Source organism: Papilio xuthus, unplaced genomic scaffold (genome assembly GCF_000836235.2).
Source record: "Papilio xuthus unplaced genomic scaffold, Pxut_1.1 DF825946.1, whole genome shotgun sequence".
NCBI classification, from domain to species: domain Eukaryota; kingdom Metazoa; phylum Arthropoda; class Insecta; order Lepidoptera; family Papilionidae; genus Papilio; species Papilio xuthus.
The window spans coordinates 1,158,347-1,181,334 of record NW_013532703.1 but is presented as its reverse complement, the minus strand read 5'-3'; the positions used below and the strand labels follow the sequence as shown (position 1 = coordinate 1,181,334).

At 34.4% G+C, this 22,988-nt stretch overlaps 1 protein-coding gene across 1 annotated transcript; it reads left to right on the top strand.

The window, feature by feature from the left end:
• Positions 1-2,464: 2,464 nt before the first annotated feature.
• On the top strand, positions 2,465-22,712 carry LOC106124966 (segmentation polarity homeobox protein engrailed). Its single transcript, XM_013322013.1, has 3 exons — positions 2,465-3,920; positions 20,675-20,766; positions 22,307-22,712. Exons 1-3 carry the CDS (start codon positions 3,146-3,148, stop codon positions 22,538-22,540), a joined length of 1,101 nt encoding a protein of 366 aa, XP_013177467.1. The 5' UTR covers positions 2,465-3,145; the 3' UTR covers positions 22,541-22,712.
• The last annotated feature ends 276 nt before the right edge of the window (positions 22,713-22,988 follow it).

Below are 22,988 nucleotides of genomic sequence, written 5' to 3'. Positions count from 1 at the left end.
AGTGCAGGTTGGTTGACTTCACACATATCTTTGAATTTCTTCTCAGATATGTGTAGGTTGCATCACGGTGTTTTTCTTCACTGTAAAAACGTCGGATAAATGTATATATGTAAACGACAGACCGCTAGGTTCCATTTACACCATCTCCATGGCTGGCAACCCACACCGTGCGGTTTGCGCGAAACTTCCTGCCTCGCACAGCAGCGTTGTGGAAGGTCTGTTCTCGGCGGTATTTCCAAACCGCTACGACTTAGGGTCCTTAAAGAAGCGTATTACCATCTCAAAGGCCGGCAACGCATCTGCAGTTCCTCTGGTATTGCTGATGTCCATGGGCGTCGTTGAACACCTCGGTCATCCCGCTGGTCGTTTACTCCCTTCTGTTATAAAAAAAATGCGAATGTTTGGATGGATGGATGTTTGAAGATATCTTTAAAACGTCTGAACGGATTTTATTGAAATTTGGCACACATCTAGAACATTGTCTGGAGTAACATATAAGCTTATTATGTTTTTTTTTTTAATTCTGCGCGTACGCAGTCGTGTGCGACAGCTTGCTACTTATGTATATAGGTTTGGTATTATACCAAATATTATATATTTTACTGATATAATATGCTTTGGTACAAATGTAGTATAAACCGACCATAACATACAATAAAATTGTAACCTTTTAATAAATAATAATAAATTTTCTAGTCATGTATCGTAATTGCATTTAAAACATGATTTTATAGTCAATGTCTTTAACTAAATGTTTATTTATACTGTTAGTAAGAAAATCCGACACTTTACCGGTGTACTGGCACAGCACTAGCCTTACTAAAATGTCGATGTTTATGTTCCCTCACTAATCATTCTGACACTTGACTTGATAACGAAAGCGCGACATTCGCGCCAAATTATTCTAACTAATCTTATATATAAAATTGTCGTGTCACAATTTTCGTTCCCATACTCCTCCGAAACGGCTTGACCGATTCTCATGAAATTTTGTGAGCATATTGAGTAGGTCTGAGAATCGGCCAACATCTATTTTTAATACCGCGCAGACGGAGTCGTGGGCGACAGCTAGTAATATCTAAAAATACAAACATACCGACTTTGTTCCATATAAATACAGTTCTGCGTGTTAATACTAGTTTTTTTAATCTGTCGTGCAGTTATGCACTTAACACTTCCGATTGGACTGGAATAAATTAAAAAAAAAAACACGCTACGGCATTTAAATACTTAGCTTAAACGATTATCGGGGCTAAGTAAATTGAGAATTATAATTAAGTTATAAGTAAATAAGACATTTATGTGGATAAATTAAGTTAATATACTGGAAATAGATATAATTCAGACAAGTTGATTTTATATTACTAATATTACATACTAGCTGTAGCTCGCGACTCCGTTCGTGCAGAATTAAAGAAGCTTAATTAGCAGCCTATGTGTTCCTTCAGATTATGTTCTTCATCCATATTAGTTTTATCGAAATCTGTAGGCCGTTCTGGAAATACCTTCTCACAAACATCCATCCATCCATGTATACATCAAAACATTCGCATTTATATTAGTAAGAAATATATATTTATATTAGTCAGAAGATGCGAAGGTTTAGATAGATGGATGTTTGTTAGAAGGTATCTCTAGGTAATTGAGTGTCGTCAATAGGAACTAAGACCTTTTTCTTTTTTTCAGAGGGGAATGCATACTCTGCGTCCCGGGAGGAGGACGAGGTAGTGATGTGTGATTCTCTTCCGGATTGGAAGCATATCCACTAAACCCCTCTGTTCCTCCAACGCATCATGGCGAGGCCCCGGGCACGCTTTCGTCCGCGACCTCGCCTGCATCAGCTGCCGAAGCAGCTCCCCCAACGGTGGAGGCCCTACCTACAGCAATAGGAATTGAGATCCAGTTAATATTCTCCTAAAATAAGGTTGTTAAGAATCTAATCTGTAATGCAAACAATCTTTTTTTTCTATTCTAAATTGGTTCCATACTTGAAATGATCAGTTTGATTATAAAGTTTGTTGGTTTTAATTAAAAATCATTCAGAACTTTATAAATGTAAAATTATAATTAAATAAATTATCGAAGTTAAAAAATGCGCAGAATTTTTTCTTCTTATCGCTCCTCGCAATAAGGCAATTTACAACGTGAAATTAAATTGCAAGCTTTTTAACATTCCTCGTCCTGTAAGTAGACTTATTATACATAATTTGAATGCGCAAAGACAAGTAACTTATAATTATGCAACGCGTCAAAAATCGCCCAATAAAACACGTCGTGGTGGCGGCTTAATGACCACAATACAACTTAATTACACTGCTATTATAGTAACAATCTGTAAAAAATTCAAGTTTTCGAACGCGCCCGTTCAATAATTCATCAAGATGGCGTCCCGTCTATCAATATAATAATACTGTCAAAGTTTAATTGAAATTCCGTACCGCGGCTGCTCAAAGCGGCGCGTACTATTATTGATACATTACGAGCCCGCGAAAGAGCCATAGCGGCAATTTACAACTGAATTACAAATCTCTGCCGGGCCCACTAAATACACAATCGGGTTAAATCAATCGCGTCCGCCGCCGTCTCTGTCTAACGCGGCGGGCGTGCGCGGGAATGAGCGCGACGCAAGATACATGCATGGCGCTGCCGAGGATGAAAAGCGCCAGCGGTCGCCGCCTCCGAGCACAAAGGGGAAGGGAAAAAAGCTTGTTTGTTCGGGGGCGTGTCTCCGCGGCCCGAGCGGGGCGCAGGCACCAGTCGCTCGGCCGCCGCCGCCGCGAGCGCAGTCCCACGTCACTGTCAAACTCAAATTGACGTTTCAATTTGACAGCCGCCTCCGTCCACCAACCGACCTCCGCGGACACAAACAAAACGACACGACGACCAACATCAGCCGGCATCGCGACCGACATGGAATTAAGAAATCATCGGTGACTCGCTTCAAGAATAACTCGATAAATATTTATACCATATCCAGAGGCCGCGTCGACCGCGCCTGACATTCAAATAATCGTCGCCGGCGACGTCGATGCGCTTGTTTTAATGAATTTTAATCGCGGACCTGCATAATAATTCGGGAGCATTGTGCCGCGTTTGAAGGAGAACCGACCCGTATCAAACAAACAACAGCTATCGGCCGGGGGAGATGGCTTTCGAAGACCGCTGCAGTCCGAACCAGGCGACCAGCCCAGGGCCGGTGTCGGGTCGCGTGCCGGCGCCGCATGCGGAGAGCCCCGTCGGCTACCGGCCGCCCAGCCAGTATACTTGTACCACCATAGACGGTCGATTCGATCGCGGCACGCCTAATATCACTATGATCAAGGTACAGCCGAGCTCACCGCCTCCCAGCCCGGATCGTCACAACGAGATGGAGTACCAGAACTACTACAGGCCGGAGACACCGGACGTCAAGCCGATCATAAACCCGGATGACAGGTTCGAACATGACAAGAGAAGGCAGCAGCCGACGGCGCCGATAGCCTTCTCTATTAGCAACATTCTGCACCCGGAATTCGGTTTAAGCGCAATTAGGAAGACGAATAAAATCGAGGGTCCGAAGCCGGCGGGACCGAACCACAGTATGCTATACAAACCATACGATTTATCAAAGCAGAATGAGTTTCAAAAGTATAGTTTCGATTACTTGAAGTCTAAGGAGCCTAGCGACTTCAACAGTCTTCCGCCTCTGGGTGGACTACGGCAGACGGTGTCGCAGATCGGTGAACTGGTGAGCAAAGAGAAAGAGGTGCAGAAGGTGGTGGAGCAGCGGCGGCCGGACTCTGCGAGCTCTCTGGTGTCGTCGGCCTCTAGCGGCGCGCCCTCCACCTGCAGCACAGATGCTACCAGCCAGGCGTCAGGCAACTCCGCGCTTTGGCCTGCATGGGTCTACTGCACGAGATACAGTGACCGACCTAGTTCCGGTAAGTTGTTACTAGAATTATTTTTATTTCTTGACTTAAATTAATTCGAAAATCAGTCTTTTCTTTCTATTCTATTGTTAGTTTGTTTGTTTGTTTTAATATTATTTATATATTACAGTGCGTCTTCACTGACGTATCACCTGTACCAAAACTACTTTTACTATTATACTATATAAATTGAATAGCCTACGACAGATATCTTTTGGTAAACTGGTAAACTTGATGTTCGTAATTATAGTGATTGATTGGTTAATATAAAACATACAAAATTAGACACTATTTTGTGTATATTTAACTAGATTGATATTCATTTACTATGTTGATTACATTTAATTGTCCAATTCGATTTTACATTTCACACAAACTTCTTAAATACTTCCTAATTAAATGTATAATTTTGTTATTGTGTAACCTTTGGAAATCATCATCATCATCATCAGCTCACTATACGTCCCCACCGAGGGGCTCGGAGCCTACCCTAAGTTAAGGGTGATTAGGCCATAGTCAACCACGCTGGCCAAGTGCGGGTTGATTGACCTTTGAAAATAATTACATTAAATTAAATTAGAAGAGTAAGATTTCTAACATAACAAAAAAACTTAACTGGCATTGATAATAAAAAGGTTAATATGACCTAGAAACCTCATTTTTTCGATTATAAAACAGTTAATAGTTGCGTTATAACTGTTATAATTAACGAAACGTTATTATTGTGTGAAATCGCGCGTTACTCTACATCCTGGCACACGCCCTTTTTTTGTCTTGGCGTGGCCGCCGGGGCAACGATCTAACAAGGTTAGTTGAAATTGATACTTAATATTAGCTCAGTGGTTAGTGTATTTAAGATACGTCCGAGATTCAAAACAAGACGTATGCAGATGTACATGTAAAAAAGATATATTTGTTCCAATGAATGAAATTGCTATATATGATAAAGCGTAAAGAAGATAAAATGTGATTTTAAAAATCTCTCAGAACTATTTGACCGGGACTTTGTCCGTTAGAATTAAAAAAAATACTCTTAATAAACAAAGCATATGTTCCTTCTTTGCAATAAAGAAATATTTATTTCAAATCGGTTCATTACTTTCGTAGCCTATTCAATCGAAACAATGAAATCTTTCCTCTTTTATTTAATAAACTTACATATAACTAATTGGGTCTAATATTAAGTATTTATACTTATTAGAGGTTAGATTTTATCTAATTAGTTAATAAAAACCTTAAAAATAACCAATTGGTTTCTAACCTCTAAACTAAATAACCAAATCTCGAACATTCCATTTACCTTATTCCAATTTTAAAACTGGCTGTATAACAAAACAATGACCTATTAAATAAAAAAGAAACATTCAAATTTTGTAATAGAAAAACAAAGAGTGATGAAAGACACAGCTAAGGCGATCCGAGTCGGGTGTGGCGCAAAGCCAGTACACACTAAGCGTTTTTAAACACGCGCATTTAAAAAAACTAAATAAAAAAATGCTTTGTTTCTATATCTTTAGGTACTGTAATGTATTTTAGGTGATATTTGATGTACCAAATTTAATTCTTATTATTTTTATTTGCTAATAAGAAATTAATGGGAAAAAGGGAGTGTATTAGAGTGCAACTGTGGAGGGGATAGGTAGGTATATCGCCGTTCAAATATTTAAATGCATAGAATTTGAAACTAAATTATTTGTATTTATTAAACGTTTATTACATCACATTTTTTATGAAAATGTCAAGGAATCGTATGTTTTGGGCTTTAGATAAAGTTGTATTCCATTGGGCGTTTTAAAAACGCGCCTTGCTTGCCTTTAGTATTCACTCGCCTAGTGTGTACCGCACCCGCTCAATCGTTCGCGTGAATACGAACCGATTAATTGCTAGGCGATTTCGATTGTTTAATGCCGTATTAATGTTCGTTTAATTAATCTTACTTCTGTCTGTGTAAAGCGGTTGTTATCTGTTTTTTTTTTTTTTTTTACTTAAAACGATAGACAGATTCGTTTTTTTTTATTACTACAATAGCAGATTTAATAAACATCCTATAGTTACTATGAATTATAAATCTTGAGTTTGTTTTGGAATTGGCCGAACATAAAATATGTATTAGAAATTATTCGGAAATTGAAAATGTTGTTATTTTTTTTTATTATTTGAAATCGGAATATTTATATTTTTAATCTGTGTTGTTTTTAAAACGTCACGCGTTTTCGCTTTAAAAATAAAGTTATTGAAATTTTAAACGTTTGAAAAAGGAACACTTTAGCAAGTATAATTTGCCGTTGTCACCTCTAAACAGCTGATGTTTTGTGTTTAAATAAAACATGTTTTAGTCTTTTTGATGTTTGCATCCTTCGTACTCGGGTGCATCAATAAATAACTAGGCAAACGACGTATTATAAATCTGTCGCATTAATTTAATTTTATCTGTCATCTGAGGCACAGACTGTAAAGGAACGCGCGCAAATGTTTGTTTTTTATATATTTTTTTTAAATCGTTTCGGCTCAGGCAGCGTTAGGTTTAATCCTTCAATTTTTTTTTTAAATTTGAAATATTTGTTTAATATAAACACCAGTAGCTGTTTCATATTGAAGTATTTTGCATTTGCAAAGGTTTTAATGAGGATGGATCGATTTTTTTTTAATATTTACTGGTGACTGAAAATTATCGTTTCTTTCGTCTTATACTTTGTAGATAAATATTAAAATGTGTACTTTCCTTAATTTTGATTGTAAAATGTAAGTTATTCAACAAAAATTACATTAAGTTAGTAACAATCAATACGTCAAAGTTCCAAGGGCCATCAATAACGTTTCTTTTCACCTTTATTACCTTGCCCTTAATTAATTCAAGTTAAATTAGACTGACTATAAAATGCATCGTAAAATATTCCTTTGCCCTCACGATTGTTTTTTTTTATATTTGATTAAGACTATGGCCGCCTTTGATATTTAGAATAAAAAAATAAGAACTCTATGGTCGCAATAATTTGAATTTAGAATCACTGTTAAGGATATTTTTTAATCTATATCTCGGAAATTGTATGAGTCATGTTTGTGGTTTTTATAAACTGACTAACACGTTGTATGGAGTGGTAAGTCAACGAAATTTATTTCAAATTTTCCTACCAATTAAATAAAAATTTTGATGAATACATTTACGACCAAAACAACATCGAACTTGATATTTTTGTCATATAATTGCTTTTCAGCACTAAAATTGTAATTTTAAGAAAAAAAATCTTGCAATTTCATAAGTTGTTAATAAATCATTGGCCGAAAAAAACGACTTGTCGACATCAAGAAACTCCGCGATGACAGATGTCAATTGCCACGGCGCCATTTTAATAACGCGAGTATCGATTTATCGGAAATCGAGTTTTGGAGATTATTTCGTAATTAAAAAACAGAAAATTGTTTTTTTTTTATAAGGTAATTAGTTTCTATCAAAAGCTCAGTTTAAAATATATTGTTATCTCTGCTTTGTCAAAGATATTGACGATATGTTTTATACAAAGATTTTGGTCTCAAAAACCAACGGTTAATCAAGCAATTAACGGTCTGTTAGAGTTTAAGACTAATATTGAATAAAATATTTGAATGTTACCACTAATCTTGAATAAAAAAGTATTTCCTACAACATTAGGTTAGTTCAACCCACAAACTTATAGCAAAATCGATAAAAAATAAAATTCAATAACCAAGTAATTCCGAGTTTCCTTTTTTTAACGTCAGCTTGATATAAAGGATATGACAGTAAAATATATAGCCAGAGACGCAAACTTGGTGGTGGGATGCAGTTTAAAATCACTTATCGTAAACACTTAGGCCTTTACTGCAATTATTTTATAACGAGTCTACACGCCCGATGACTAAAAGAAAAAAAAATTGTCTGTGGTTGTAAAAAAATCAATTGACAACATAATTATGTACCGCCATCATTATTTTTCGCGTTGTACGTTGTATTTTTTTTTAATTAAAAAAAAGAGACGCCTTTTGCACTTTATAAATGTCCTCACGGGACTCGAAGTTGATTCACGTTAGTGAACATAATTAGCAATTGATATAATAATCGATAACCTAATTTATATTACATTAAGGTTCAAAATTGAATTTCTTTCTGTTTTGTAAGTGTAAATTATAACCGTGACAATTCATCGACGAAACAGGTGAAATAATGAAACAATTTAGTAGCTATTATTTTGTACGATTATCGTTTTTTTGCACGGCAGCCATCTTGTTCTTCGTAATGGCGGAACGCCCAGTTGCAAGGCTTAAAAAGGTACATTTGGTGGGTTCGTTGACACGGTTATCGGCCGGCCCGTTTTGGCGTTTTGCCACTTAATTGGCTCTAGGCGTGAAATATTGCATCTTATTTGCTTAATGACTATGATGGATGTCGCTGCGTTTCATTATACCATTGCAGAAATTTATAATGTAATTTCTTTTAAATTGGTCGGTGTCATATTTTTATTTTTTAATTAGTAATCTTTATTTTTTACATTTTGTAGTATTCATTGTCGTTTCTTTTGTTTTATTTTGTCTTACACTAAGTTGTTTAAGCCAATAGTTAAATCTTACTAATATTATAAATGCGAATGTTTAGATCAGTCTTTCCCAAAGCGGGCGATTAACGCCTTGTGGGCGCTGCAGGTCTCAAGTTGCGGGTTATAGTAAAAGTTTCCTTTACAATTCTCCGTTAATATACATATATAGGTCACAATAATTAATTTAATTTCAAGTTATAGTGGTTTTTAAATATGTGAAAATATGGGGGCGCTAAAAAAATATTTATTCTTGAAGTGGGGTGAAGTAGACATAATAAGTTTGGGAACCTCTAGAACGGCTCAATGGTTCTTGATCAAATTTGACATGGATGTAGGATTAAGTCTGGAACAACACATAGACTACTAAGTTTTTCTTGATAACACGCGAACGGTGTCACAGACGACAACGAGTAATGTTTTTTTTATTTAACATTAGTAAGTTAGTAGTTTGTTAATATCCAATTTGTGTAATTCCTAAGTATTTCTTGCACAGAGGTGTTCATCTGACATGATCAAGCTATCAAATTGTGTTCCTCAGAAAAACGACAGTTTAAATGTCTACCAAAAATTTATTTAGATTTCCGATCACTCAAATTATATGTACACTTCTGTTGAAAATGGTTTTAAATTTTATTAAAGTTTAGTTCGTAAGTTAAAACTTAAGTCCAGTTTCTTTTACTTAGTGCTATTGTATTGATTTTAATTATATCCTACTAGAGTAAGTTTAATAACTTAAAGTTATTACTTTATTTTATTCTTGCCTGTTTTAAAATTTATTAATTACATTTAAATGATAATGAAGACTAAAATATTTTAATTTACTTGTTTTGTCTTTGTCCACTTCAATTGTTTAAAAATACTAACCTACAAAAGCGTCAGGCTCAGGGGTTAAGCACTTGACTTGTCTGCAGGTCTTGGGTTTGAATACTGTCCATGCACTTATTTGCTTTTGCTAGGTTGTTACGTTGAAGGAAAACGTCATGCTTCACATATCTGCGAAGAAATTCAAAGATATGTGTGAAAAAACCCGTACTCGGCTAACGTTAACTATGGCCTAGTCACCCTTAGGGTAGACTTCGAGCTCCTCAGTGGGGACGTATAGTTAGCTACATACATAAAATTATATTTAATTTCTTGTTAGATAAATAGGAGTCTGATGCAATTAACATCGTGAGTGTACAAGCTTGGCGGACAGGACGTTTTCTTTTTAATTACCACCGGCCAGCACTTCTCGCTAACTGTGACAATTGCCTCTACAAAGAAGCAGTGATGCGCCATTTAATTGTCGTTAATCAGTGATTGGACCAAAGACAAAAACTATACATCGATTTTTCGAATGCGGATCGAACGGATGTCCCAACTAGTGATGTGCGTGCTTGATTATTTTTTTTAAATATTTTTTTCTCCGTTGACAGCAGTTTTTTTTTAATATTTGATAAGTTTTACAGAGTGAAGTAATATCAATTTTTCTCTCTCTCTAGATAGGATCTCAGTAATTAATATGAGTAAAGTAAATGAATTCTTAGAGGTTCAGAAACCGCCTTGTTCTTAAAATAGGTCAATACCTTCTAACAACAATTCATCCATTTAAACTTTTGCATTTATAATATTAGTAATATAGTTAGATATGTATTAAAGAATCTAACCTGAACGTGAGTTTACACTAACGTATCTCAATTTTTAAGAGAAGAATAAAATTGATGACCATATTATCGTTGTTAACAGTGGTAGAGCCCGCTTTAACATCTTCGTACAAATTGTCCCGGCTCGCCCGGTGAAATACCACGACCACACAGAAGACAGGCGTCAAGTGGAAGCAATGCCGCGATTCGTCTGATGAGTGTGCGACCCGGAGGCCTCATTTAGTCCTTTGTCCCTTCTCACCCTTTTCCTATAAGGAAAGGATGGGAAGTGGAAATGGACTTTCCGGATGAGAGGATGCATGGAAAGGGAAAATATTTAATTTCTGTGCATCCTCTCCTGCGTCGATTAAAGGTAGGCAACGCATATGCAATTGCGTATGTCTATGGGTAACGGTCATTTCGCTATTTCAGCGATTTCAAGTGGCCACTCGCTCGTTTGCCACCTTATAATATATAAAAAAAAGTTATGACAGCAAAAATCCACGGTTACACAATTGTACGTAACGTGGTGAAACTGTAACTTGATATTGAACAAAAAACAATAGAAGGAAATAAGTTTTAAATACTACGAAGTGCGGGCGTACTCCGGAAGCATTAACCGCTGGAAGATATTCGAGGTAACAACGCTATTAATGTATCGGCCACACCTCACAACACCGGTGTTACGTACCAGTTTCCTACTAATCATTATAATTTATATTTCTTAAAATTAACCTTTTAAATTTAAGAAATCATTTCAGTATGACACAGAGATAAGCGGGGTTAGACAAAGTACATTCCCTTGGAAGCGATTCTATAGCAAAGTTCAAAAATGTATGGAACTGATGCGCGATAATCACGTGACTTATCGATAGTTATTGTCAGCTCTATATATTTTTAAAGTTCGTTATGGAATCGCTTCGAAGCGAATGAACTTTGTCTCACCCCAATGAGCAGCATATTTGTAGTCATTTGTTTAAATTTTTGTAGACAAGATAGTACTCTCCATGACGATTTCTATGTCAAAGTAAATTTGGCCTAAAACTTACTTTTTCCTTGTCCTTAAATTATTAAAACTTTCGTGAGACATTATACTAAACTGATGTATAAACAAGGCTAAACACTGACGTATATTCGTCCGGTGGCGGCACCGACTAGTTTCGAGCCCATCGGGGGCCCTTCATCAGGATGAGTGGGACTGGTATTATTTCGCGGACGCGGCCCGTCGCTCACTGAAACTCGAAACTAGTCGGTGCCGCCACCGGACGAATATACGTGAGTGTTTAGCCGTGTTTATATATCAGTTTTCCTTGTCCTCTTTCTTAATAATTTTTTATTATTGTTTTTCGTTTCTGGTACAAAATTTAGTGTCTTATATCAGTGTGTTACGTTACTAAACCTTGTGATTGATGTTACATCATACTAATATTATAAATGCGAATGTTTAGATGGATGTTTGTTTGAAGGTATCTCCAGAACAGCACAGCGGGTCTTGCTAAAATTTGGTATACCTGTATAGTCTGGAAGAACACATAGGCTATTCAATTTTTTTTTAATTCCGTACGGACGGCGTCGCGGGCATCAAGTTTAATATAAATAAACTTTCAAGGGTTACTGTATTTTAATTTACCCGCATTGCTTAATCTTTACAATGTAATGGCAACACACATCTGACCAGTTTTTACAATTGTGTCATCACACGACGTAAATTCTCTTAGAGGCACGTCTACTCGTATGATACATGCGTAATGCATTAGATATGTTTTTACACGTCTACTCTATGTTATAAATAAAAGAGCGAGTAATACATTAACATTTTCCCTTTTAAAGCATAAAATGCATGAACAATAATAATATCTTTTTTATTTACATTCTATCGATATGATGATGAACAACACTAGTTTGTTAGAATTTGATCCTACGATCATCATCATCAGGTCAATATACGTCCCCACCGAGCTCGGTGCCTACCCTAAGTTAAGGGTGATTAGGCCATAGTCAACCACGCTGGCCAAGTGCGGGTTGGTTGACTTCACACATATCTTTGAATTTCTTCTCAGATATGTGCAGGTTGCATCACGATGTTTTCCTTCACCTTTAGGAAATCGAAAAACACATTTGTACATGGCGGGATTCAAACTAATACAATAAATACATTCATTTTGATAACTAACCGTTGATTTCTGAGACTAAAATCTCTGTATAAAACATATCGTCGTGATGATACGTTTTAAATGAAGATATTGGGCTCAGAAATCCGTCATTACACGTTTAAACAATGTATTATTTCAAACAATATGAATGAAAACAATTCCTTAAAAGTCCGTCAATTGTAATGTTACATTGATCATTACTTAAGTTATTTATTTATAACTTAACGGATTAAATTCTGCTGATTATTACGATTGTAAGATTAAAAGGTGTTTTAAATCAATAAATTTATCTACTAATTCTACTATATTTGAATATAGTCTTGATATACATAACAAAGCGTTACGTTTCTCACACGTTTGTAGAAAAACCGTTTACAGTTATAACAGTTATCGACTACGAATGAGATGTACAAACTAATGAAAGGAAATTAATATCATCAATAATTCATCGATACGCGGCACATCACTAATCGTAGTTACCAAGAAACGGCCACCGTCCATCGCGCTTTTTGCTCAAAAGAATTCGCTAATAACTTGATTTCTACTGTTTAGGTGGCCCCTTGCTTTTTTAACGTTTCTTTTAACAGATTTATACTTACGCTGTAAGGGGGCAATAAATTGCCGTATTTATAGTTCGACATTGTTCCTGACTGGACAGGTATTCCGGCTTCTGTGGGCACTGACGAGCAGGGTTGACTGCCAGGATAAATTTTTCATCCGTACGTATAATATGAGACCACTAAATACCTATATTTAAAAAAAATTGTGACCAAAATGCTATAAGTACGTAAAAGGAATTGATAAGGTGGCATTTGTAAAAAGTTTGATTTGAAAAATAGTAGAAAATACATATCCGATCTAAAATATTCCAGTCTTCATTTTTTAAATATCTGTCTTTTTTAAAAATGTTTTAATTACACATTTCCCCTAAGTCATTATATCTAGTTATTTCTATTTTTCTTAATATGTAATAATAAATAAATTTATTAATATACCGAAGTGACAACCCTATTATTAATGCTAATCCACTCGTTATAAACCGTAAGTCAATAAAAATAAAGTCACTTTTTCAATAAAACAAATTCCGTGCCATATTGGTTTTGGTTAATCACTCGACAGTCGATAAACACGGCGTTTAGTGTTTGTTTTTTATCGATATTCATTTCAACAAACTTTTTTGTTTTTATTACATGGTACATCACTACCATTGAATTGTTTTGTTGTACAAGATCATGTCTTGTAGATACCAAATTGGGACTTAGACGTTTTATCTTATATATAAAATTGTCGTGTCACAATTTTCGTTCCCATACTCCTCTGAAACTTGACTGATTCTCATGAAATTTTGTGAGCATATTGAGTAGGTCTGAGAATCGGCCAACATCTATTTTTAATCCCGCGCGGACGGAGTCGCGGACGACAGCTAGTTTATATATAAAAATTAACAATCCACTCGTTTACTAGCGTTATTTTTTGCATAAATGAAGTTTGATTGGACAGACGATTCGCGTGTTTTTTTTCTGTCAAGTAAACTTTTTGACAGCCCTAGATATGAAGGATCCAGAACTCTTTATAGTTTAGTTATGAACAGAAATGTCCAGTAAATTGCTACGACAGTTCTAAGTAGGTTTTTACTAATATTTAATCAGCCATTTTATTAGTATATGTATTTTTAAAAGGATACAAGTTGTAAACAGCGTTCATCCTTGTAATCTTTCAACACGAGTCCCTACGAAATAAAAAAATCAATCCCAACAAAATGCTTGCGCAATTACCTTACACACCTCAGTGAAACATCACACAAAGCAATATACACTTTATTCCCGATCAATAAAAACCAAAATGCTTTGAAACAAAAAAGAACTCCTTTAATAAATTGCTAGCAAAAGAAAAATGACCTTATCCACTGAGAACAAAGCTCAAATTGAATTGATCGCTAACAAATGTTTGTATTGAGCGAAGCAAACGCACTGAATACGTAATGAGACATGGATGTACGAGGGTAATGTTAGGACGCGGCATTTTAATGGAATTAAAAATGGTTTGCGAGATTGATTTATTTTTGATACATCCACCTATTAATTAAATGTAGTTCTAATATTTAACAATTAATATAAAAAATACATACGTCACTTTAATGCATAAAGGGATTTAAAAAAACTTTTGCTGAAAAGTTTTTGGACTTGGAATTTTAGACAAGTTCAATATTTGGTATTTAAAATATTAAAAATTTTATCACATCATTTATAAGTTTGCGATATAAAAAGTTTAAAAGAAGATACCTATTGTATAAAATTGAAAAAATACCGCATCCATAAAGACAACGTTCCGTTTCACGCATCGTCGCGTTGGAAACAATCACGCTTGGCGTAGCTACACATGTCAGAATGTTTGAATAGATTGCTTACGAATACTGTACCATTGCGACTCTTATCATTTTGAGGTAGACAGGATATGCAACTTCTATTATACAGTAAGACATCCGGAGACATGTCGCTTTATATCTCATAGATAATTTATCGAAATATTTAATGTCTGATATTAAAATTTTTATTTAGAAACTAGAAATATATACAAAGATTAAATCTAAATATTGTTTTCTTTAATATTTGTTTTATTAAATGCTTTAAAACTACAGATTAAATATGTAGTTTAAGATTAAAATGCAAAAGTAATTATCAACATACATCAAATTCACACACAATCGGCGAGAGAGCGGCAATTAAATGTCCGCCATTTTTCGTATGCGATCACCGGTCCGACGACAAAAGGTAGCAACCTAATTATTTAGTAATTACCACCATTCCAGGAAATAATTATTGACTAGTTTTTTGTATCCTTTACTCTACTTTGGTACATCTATTAACAGTTCTTAATGATTACGACCGCTAATTTTATAGCTACAATTGCGAACGTATTTGTATGGTGACTTTTTAGTTTTCTATTAAGCGTTTGAACTCTGATAGTCAGCTGATCTACGAGAAATATTCAGAGTCGTTTGAATTCCATTTGTTTCTTTTAACTTTTGTCGTAATTCCAGTAATTTTTACAATAGTCTATGGAATTGTTTTGCCTTATTCGAAATTTCTGTTAAGAATGTTCTTTGTTCGACCGTCGCTTGTTTGTAGAAACCATTTAATTGACTAATTGCTTAATATCGGTTGAATAATTTAAGAAAGTTGATTATTTCATTCGATTACTTGGAGTAAGTTCGTAGTCAATTGAGCCAATTACTTGAGTAACATTTAGTCCTATTTTTTTAATAATAACGCGCGGGATTAAAAATAGATGTTGGCCGATTTTCAGACCTACTCAATATGCTCACAAAACTTCATGAGAATCGGTCAAGCCGTTTCGGAGGAGTATGGGAACGAAAATTGTGACACGAGAATTTTATATCTAAGATAATAGTTATTGTGTAGTTGTTAGGTTTTTTAAGGCTCGTATAAGGAAATATGAAGTATGAGTAGTTTTATTAAATATTTTGAGATAGAAATCTTTTATAAGTAAAATATAAGCCAACACGCGATCCTACGATTTCATTTAGGTGTTTGCGTGCGCGCTGCGTGCTGTAATTATTATGTCAAAGGAAAATAGTAATTCTTAGGAAAATTTAGTCGTATACAATTAATTATATTTAAAAAGTACAATCCATAAAAGTCTCCTATTTTCTCTTTTAATACATTAATTTGTTTTTAAGTCTTTCGGCTGTTTGAACTCATTGTTAAAGAACTAATGTGAAAATCGAATCGTTTAGTATATGTAGTAACCGAGTAGCCTAATGAGAGAGAATGTAATTGGAAATTCAACAGAGCAGGCGGTAATGGAATATTAGAAGTGCAGTAGGTAATTACCACTCTGTAGGCTTTCTTCGCAACTTTGTTAGCATGTAATAAATTAATTAACAGGCCAACAAACCTTACGCAGTAATTCACGTGCTCTTAGGGTCACGTGGATCTAAGTATTTGGATCCATTTGAAAAAATCAAATAAAAAATAAGTACTATAATTTCTTATATGTCACAGTGTTGCATGATATTAATCTTAATAAAACATTTTTTTTAATTAAAATTAATTTAGACACCAGCACGTAAATAAAACCGATATTTCTACGCTTCAACTATTTTTCCCGCGCAAACCAATAATTGTTGTTTCGGCAGTTACCACACTTTACACCAGGCCCGCTGGCTGCCATTACGTTTAACGCTGCCAATTACAAAAGTAATGAATATGTCCCGACGCTCGCTATGAATAAATTATCATCCTCATTTGTCCGGATAACGTCCGCTAGGGTTGCGCTGGAATGTTAATAGCTCAAAGTTGGGCTGTTAGCCGCGAATTATGTCCGCCTGGTACTTCACGTCTCTGTTCCTACTGTTTTGTTTGCCATGTTTTTTAAACTTGATGATAAAATACGCTGATTGAAGAATAGCTTGATATTAATTTAAGTGTAATTAAACCATAATTACCAACAAACCATTAAGGATTTTCTTTTTTTATGATGTTGAGGAAAAGACATTTTTTGGACATTTTATATATCTTTGCCTCGTTTTCATGTTAAAAAAATATTGCTGTTGTCTATGGGCATCTGTCACTTTACTATTTTAGATATACGACGTGGCTATTTGCTCATTTTCTACTATAAATAAGGAAGTTAATATTCTAATAGTGAAAATAAATCATCGGTGTGTGGTAATTCGTTTTGGTCACTTAATGAGTGCATACTTGGTCGCTACATCTCATTAATTAAAATTCAGAACACATAAAAGAATGTGTGCACGGCGATATTTTCCAGTGCCAGCCTAACCTAACACATTACGCCTCGTTACGTAAAATTCTCTGGCAAACGTTTTCGAGGGACTTTGTTTAATTAAAAACACGAATAAAAAACTTACTGCCCGTTTTATCGGGTGATAAACGAGCGTTTGAAGCGATATGTTTTAGGTCAAACGAAAAGAAACCTTGCTTGTATACGAACAGAGTTTATTTTCCATCGCAATAAAGTATCGTATAGCCAAACATTTTTCAAAATCTAAAAGATTTGTGTTTACACCATTTCCTGTTCTATTCTTAAAGCGATAAAACTCAATGTTCGTTATAACGTGATGCTTGCATTTAACGATGCACAAGCGATTTGATACCGTAAATTGAAATATGTAGGTTCTAAAATTGTTCAAAGCGTTTCTTTTAAAAATCATTGGCATGAATAAAGGATTAAGTCGCGTACGTGCCGTTTATCAAATGTGCGTCTTATGCTAATGTGGTAAGGTGTGAAATCCTTTGCGATAATGCATCGATGAATAAATTCAGTAGTACAGGAAGGTAGAGAAGTGTTTATAGTTGCTATTTTCCTCTGCTGATAGCATTTAGCGTTGTGTGGATTTATTGCGGCGTACAGTCGCACGCTAAACTGTCTAGATCCCTATAAAGTGATTACGGGTGATTTAAAATGTTAGAAACAATTGCAAAATGTAGATCGTTGTTGAGAAGATAATTTCAAACAATATGAATTTATTATATAGTAATAAGTAAATAGTTATGTTTTTTTTCATAAGATGGCAAACGAGCGAGTGGCCACCTGAAATCGCTGAAATAGCGAAGTGACCGTTGCCCATAGACATACGCAATTGCATATGCGTTGCCTACCTTTAATCGACGGAGGAGAGTATGCAAAGAGAAAAAATATTTTCCCTTTCCACGCATCCTCTCTTCCGGAAAGTCCACTTTCCCTTCCCATCGTTTCCTTATAAGATAAAAGGTGGGAAGGGAAAGAGGACTAAATTAGGCCTCCGGGACACACACTCATCAGACGAAATGCGGAATTGCTTCCACTTCACGCCTGTCTTCTGTGTGGTCGTGGTATTTCACCGGGCAAGCCGGGACAATTCGTGCGAAGATGTTAAAGCGGGCTCTACCACTGTTAAATAATCAGAGTTAAAATACTTTTGTTAAACGTTCAAGTTTCTTTTGGTCTTTTTTATTGTCTTTGCTCTTTGAAATTTTATTGAATACAAATTTTAAAGTAAAAGTGTGTTATATATACTAGCTATATACCGCTATCACACGGGATTAAATAGATAGAGTAGGAGATTATCAGACCTACTGAATATGCATATATAATTTGATAAAAAACGATTAAGCCGATTCAGATAACTCACATTCTTTTATAAGTAGGTGATTACTAATTAATTTAGCATTAATTAAAACTAACCTCGAAAATTAACAAAATAATTACATTTTAACAAACCATTATAACAAGATTTTTATAACTTAATTAAATTAAATCAATTTAAATAATTAAACATGAACTACCATGTTTATGTTACGTTTAAACACGACATGCAAAATGGCGGCCGTACGACAAGGATCACGGAAAATATTACTCTATTATACTGTTGGTTGGATTTAATTAGGTTTTAGGGCGTGCCCACACCGCATGCGTAGTGGTGTGATGGTTTATGTACTCCTCATTGTATGAAGCCCACCCTTATAAAACACCCTTTAAACATTATTAAAAATCTTGATTTAATTTACACGACATGATTTACTAAGAAGATATAAAAAATAAAATCTAGAAATCCCAAAATATCATATTTATTAAAAACTAGCTGTCGCCCGCGACTCTGCTATGTTTTCTTCCAGACTATGTTCTACATCTATGCCAAATATCATCAAGATCAGTTCAGTCGTTCCGGAGATATCTTCAAACAAACATCCATCTAAACATTCGCATTTATAATGTTACTAGCGGACCCGACATACGTTGTCCTGTTTACACGTCTTTAATTTGAATATTATTTAAAATTTGACACTGCGATGGTAGCGCCGTCTGTCGGATCCAATGTAAAACATGCCAAAATCAACAACTACTAATAAATTAAAAATTAATTAAAAAAACATTGTCCAGCGGACAAAATTGTGAATCTAAATTCCCAGATCCCCTTGAACACACACAAAAAATTTCATCAAAATCGGTCCAGTCGTTTGAGAGAAGTTCAGTGACATACACACTCACAGAAGAATTATATATATAAAGATAATAGTAAGATATGTTAATAGTATGATTAGAAAGTATTTTCCTTTTCTAGTTCTGTTTGTAAAAACCCTTGCGTTATTTTTATCAATAAATAATTTCATGCGTACAACCAATAAATATTGTCCAGTAAAATTCAACTGTAATAAATTAATTTATCATAAAACATTATAAATGACGTTATTACGTTATAAATATACATTTATGATTATTCATACGCTAGTTTAAATAGATCCCATTGCATAGATTATAAATTATCGCTCCGATCTTTTGGAGTAGATTTAGAGTTAAAAAAATATAAATAAATTTTTGTAGATTATTTCCTGACTTTGGTATCGTATTATTGTATATCAATTTTGATTATTTTAGTTTGAATTAAAATGGCATGTTTTTTATATTAGAAGGTGGCAAACGAGCGAGCCACCACCTGAAATCGCTGAAGTAGCGAAGTGACCGTTGCCCATAGACATACGCAATTGCATATGCGTTTCCTACCTTTAATCGACGGAGGAGAGTAGGCACAGAGAGAAAATATTTTCCCTTTCCATGCATCCTCTCATCCGGAAAGTCCACTTCTACTTCCCATCTCTTCCTTATAAGAAAGGGGAGTAGATTGGATTTTGGTGTAGATTTAGAGTTAAAAAAATATAAATAAATTTTTGTACATTATTTCCGGACTTTGGTATCGTAATCTTTATATATATAATTCTTCTAGTGTGTATGTCACTGAACTTCTCTCAAACTACTGGACCGATTTTGATGAAATTTTTTGTGTGTTCAAGGGGATCTGGGAATGGTTTAGATTCACAATTTTGTCCGCTGGACAATGTTTTTTTTAATTTGTTTTTTAATTTATTAGTAGTTGTTGATTTTGGAATGTTTTACATTGGATCCGACAGACGGCGCTACCATCGCAGTGTCAATTTGTCAGACAACGTCTGTCGGGTCCGCTAGTATTGTATATTAATTTTGATTATTTTAGTTTGAATTAAAATAGCATGATTTGATATATTTTTTTTATAATTCATAATACATTTACGTGCTCGACTGTACTTATAGTTAACAACCGTAAATAATAACTCAATTTAAAATGATTACTTCAAACACTTTTTAATACATTAAGAAAATACTATGGGTTTCTGATATCAAAATCTCTGTTCTAACATTGTTGACTCTGTTTTGTTGAAGATAAAGACAGGGATGAGATGTTTGTATCAGAAACCCACAGCTAGAACACGATTCCGACAGCATTTCGACAATTCTTGTAGTTATGGTTAGGAAGTTAAAAACCTTCATATGACCAGGTTCATTGCACAACATTTTTTCTACCTATTGCCAACCCTACTTGATAAAAAATCTTTAGTAACTCTAATGAACAAAATAAAAGATTTTTGTTTCTTTGTCTACAGGTCCAAGAAGTAGAAGAATGAAAAAGAAGATGAATCCAGAAGAGAAGAGACCTAGAACGGCGTTCAGTGCAGCGCAACTCGCGAGGCTAAAGGTACTTTATTGTAGTTTTACAAAGATATTTGAGTCGGTTAAAGGCCTATCAAAAGGCCAAGCCGGTAAGAAAATATATAAAACCTACTTGGGCATAGAAAATGGCATAAAAGAAAAAAAATGACAAAAACAGTACAACAAAGATGTTGTGACACTTTTTGACTTTAACTAGAGGGCGCTAGTGAGCTGTCAGTTTGACTTATGCCCAAAGACAAAGATAATAAAAGTTTTATTATGTTTTTTATCTGTGAGTTCAAATTATCTTTGTTTATCGATTAATTAAATGATTAATAAATTAATTCAGACAATTGTAAATGTCTCCGGCGTGTTTTAATTTTAATCAATGTTTAAGTAAAGACGTTAATTAACTTGTTACTTGACAATTGTTTTTAATGATTCTTAAATCCAGTGGTTCTCAACATTTTTATAAATATACCATTATTGTACGGCTATATTTTTTTTTGGAAATATTCATTTGAGAAGTTAGATAGCGAGAAATATTTGCGTGATCGATTATTTTTATTTAAACATAGACGTAAGATAGTTCTAGGTAAATAATAAAAGTCAGAGAAATCGATTTAAATCGTTTAATATATAAGTACTTGGATGACCGAGTTTTGTTCGGTATTTTTTTTAATTGTGTTTTTTGGAAATAATATTTAAGTTGGACTTACTAATAAAATGATGAAATATGAATAATATTTTTCGATCTTACCGATAGAAAAAGTTTATGTTTAAGTTGATTATCGATAAAACACGAATAAAACGACATTTTCTAAAAATGATTCCTAGCTAGATCGATTTATCGCCCCCGAAACCCCCCATACACATAACTAAATTTTATGAAAATCGTTGTCGCCGATTCCGAGATTCCAATTATATTATAATATATATATACAAGAATTGATCATTTAAAGATATAAGATTTACAATGTTAACAATATTTTAAAGTTAGGATAAATTGTAATACAATTGCAGTAATGTGTTTAAAACATGATTGTAAATGAGATATATATTTTCAAAATAAAAACTTATAATAAAAAAGGTTGTTTATCTCTGACTTATTCGAATATGCCGTGATTGTATTGATTGACAATTGCGGCCTATTTTTTAAACAATGACGAATTATAACAATATATATTTTTTATTATAAGTCGTTTTCCCACGAAATTATCTTACTTTAGTATCGAAGGAAAAACCTGGGAAACACGGATTTCTTTTGATAGCATTTTCTCATGTATTTATTATTGAGTTTTCTCTGGCAAATATTTAAGGAAAAACATATATCTTTATGTTATATTTTACACATTTGTAAAGGAAATTGATCCTTACTATAGTATGAGAGATGAGATATTATTTGACAATTTATTTTTAAATTAAAATAAGTAAATTAAAACTTTGATCAGTTTGCAATCGATATTTAAATTGTCCCCAAAATTTCAACTACAATTCTATTCCAAATAAGACCTCTATGATAATACCTAAACATACTATTAGACGATTGAGTAACAGCAAAGACTTATATATCATTTTGTTTCTAGCACGAGTTTGCTGAGAACCGTTACCTCACGGAACGTCGGCGACAGGCGCTGGCTGCAGAGCTGGGCCTAGCCGAGGCTCAGATCAAGATCTGGTTCCAGAACAAACGAGCCAAGATCAAGAAAGCCACAGGTCAGAGGAACCCGCTCGCGCTGCAGCTCATGGCTCAAGGACTCTACAATCATAGCACGGCCACTGAAAGTGATGAAGATGAGGAAGAAATTAGTGTCACGTAAAATAAAAATTTATGTATATTTATGTACCAGTAAAAGTGTAACAGTGGCTCATTGGTTAAAGCATAGGTCTTGAGTTTGAATCCCGATATGTACCATTGTGTTTTTCGATTTACATATGTACTTATCCGAAGTTCTTACGGTGAAGGAAAACATCGTGATGCTGCATATATTTGCGAAGAAAATTAAAGATATATGTGAAGTCAACCCGTACTGGACTAGCGTTGACTATGGCCTAGCCACCACTTAGGGTAGACTTCCAGACCCTCAATGGGTATAGTGAGCTGATGATGGTGAACGTGTAAGATATTGATGACCGATTTTTATCTGAAATTGTTAACAAATATTGCACTTTAGTATTGTAAAAAAGCATATACCTTAATAAATAAAAATATATATTTTAAGAGATGGGAAAACATTATGTTACATTAATAGGTCTTAGAGCGTTGGT

Coding starts and splice junctions, on each gene's coding strand:
- LOC106124966 (XM_013322013.1), top strand. CDS start 3,146: ATGGCTTTCGAAGACCGCTGCAGTCCGAACCAGGCGACCAGCCCAGGG. Junction 3,921..20,674: donor CAGTGACCGACCTAGTTCCG/GTAAGTTGTTAC, acceptor CTTTGTCTACAG/GTCCAAGAAGTAGAAGAATG. Junction 20,767..22,306: donor CGCAACTCGCGAGGCTAAAG/GTACTTTATTGT, acceptor TTTTGTTTCTAG/CACGAGTTTGCTGAGAACCG.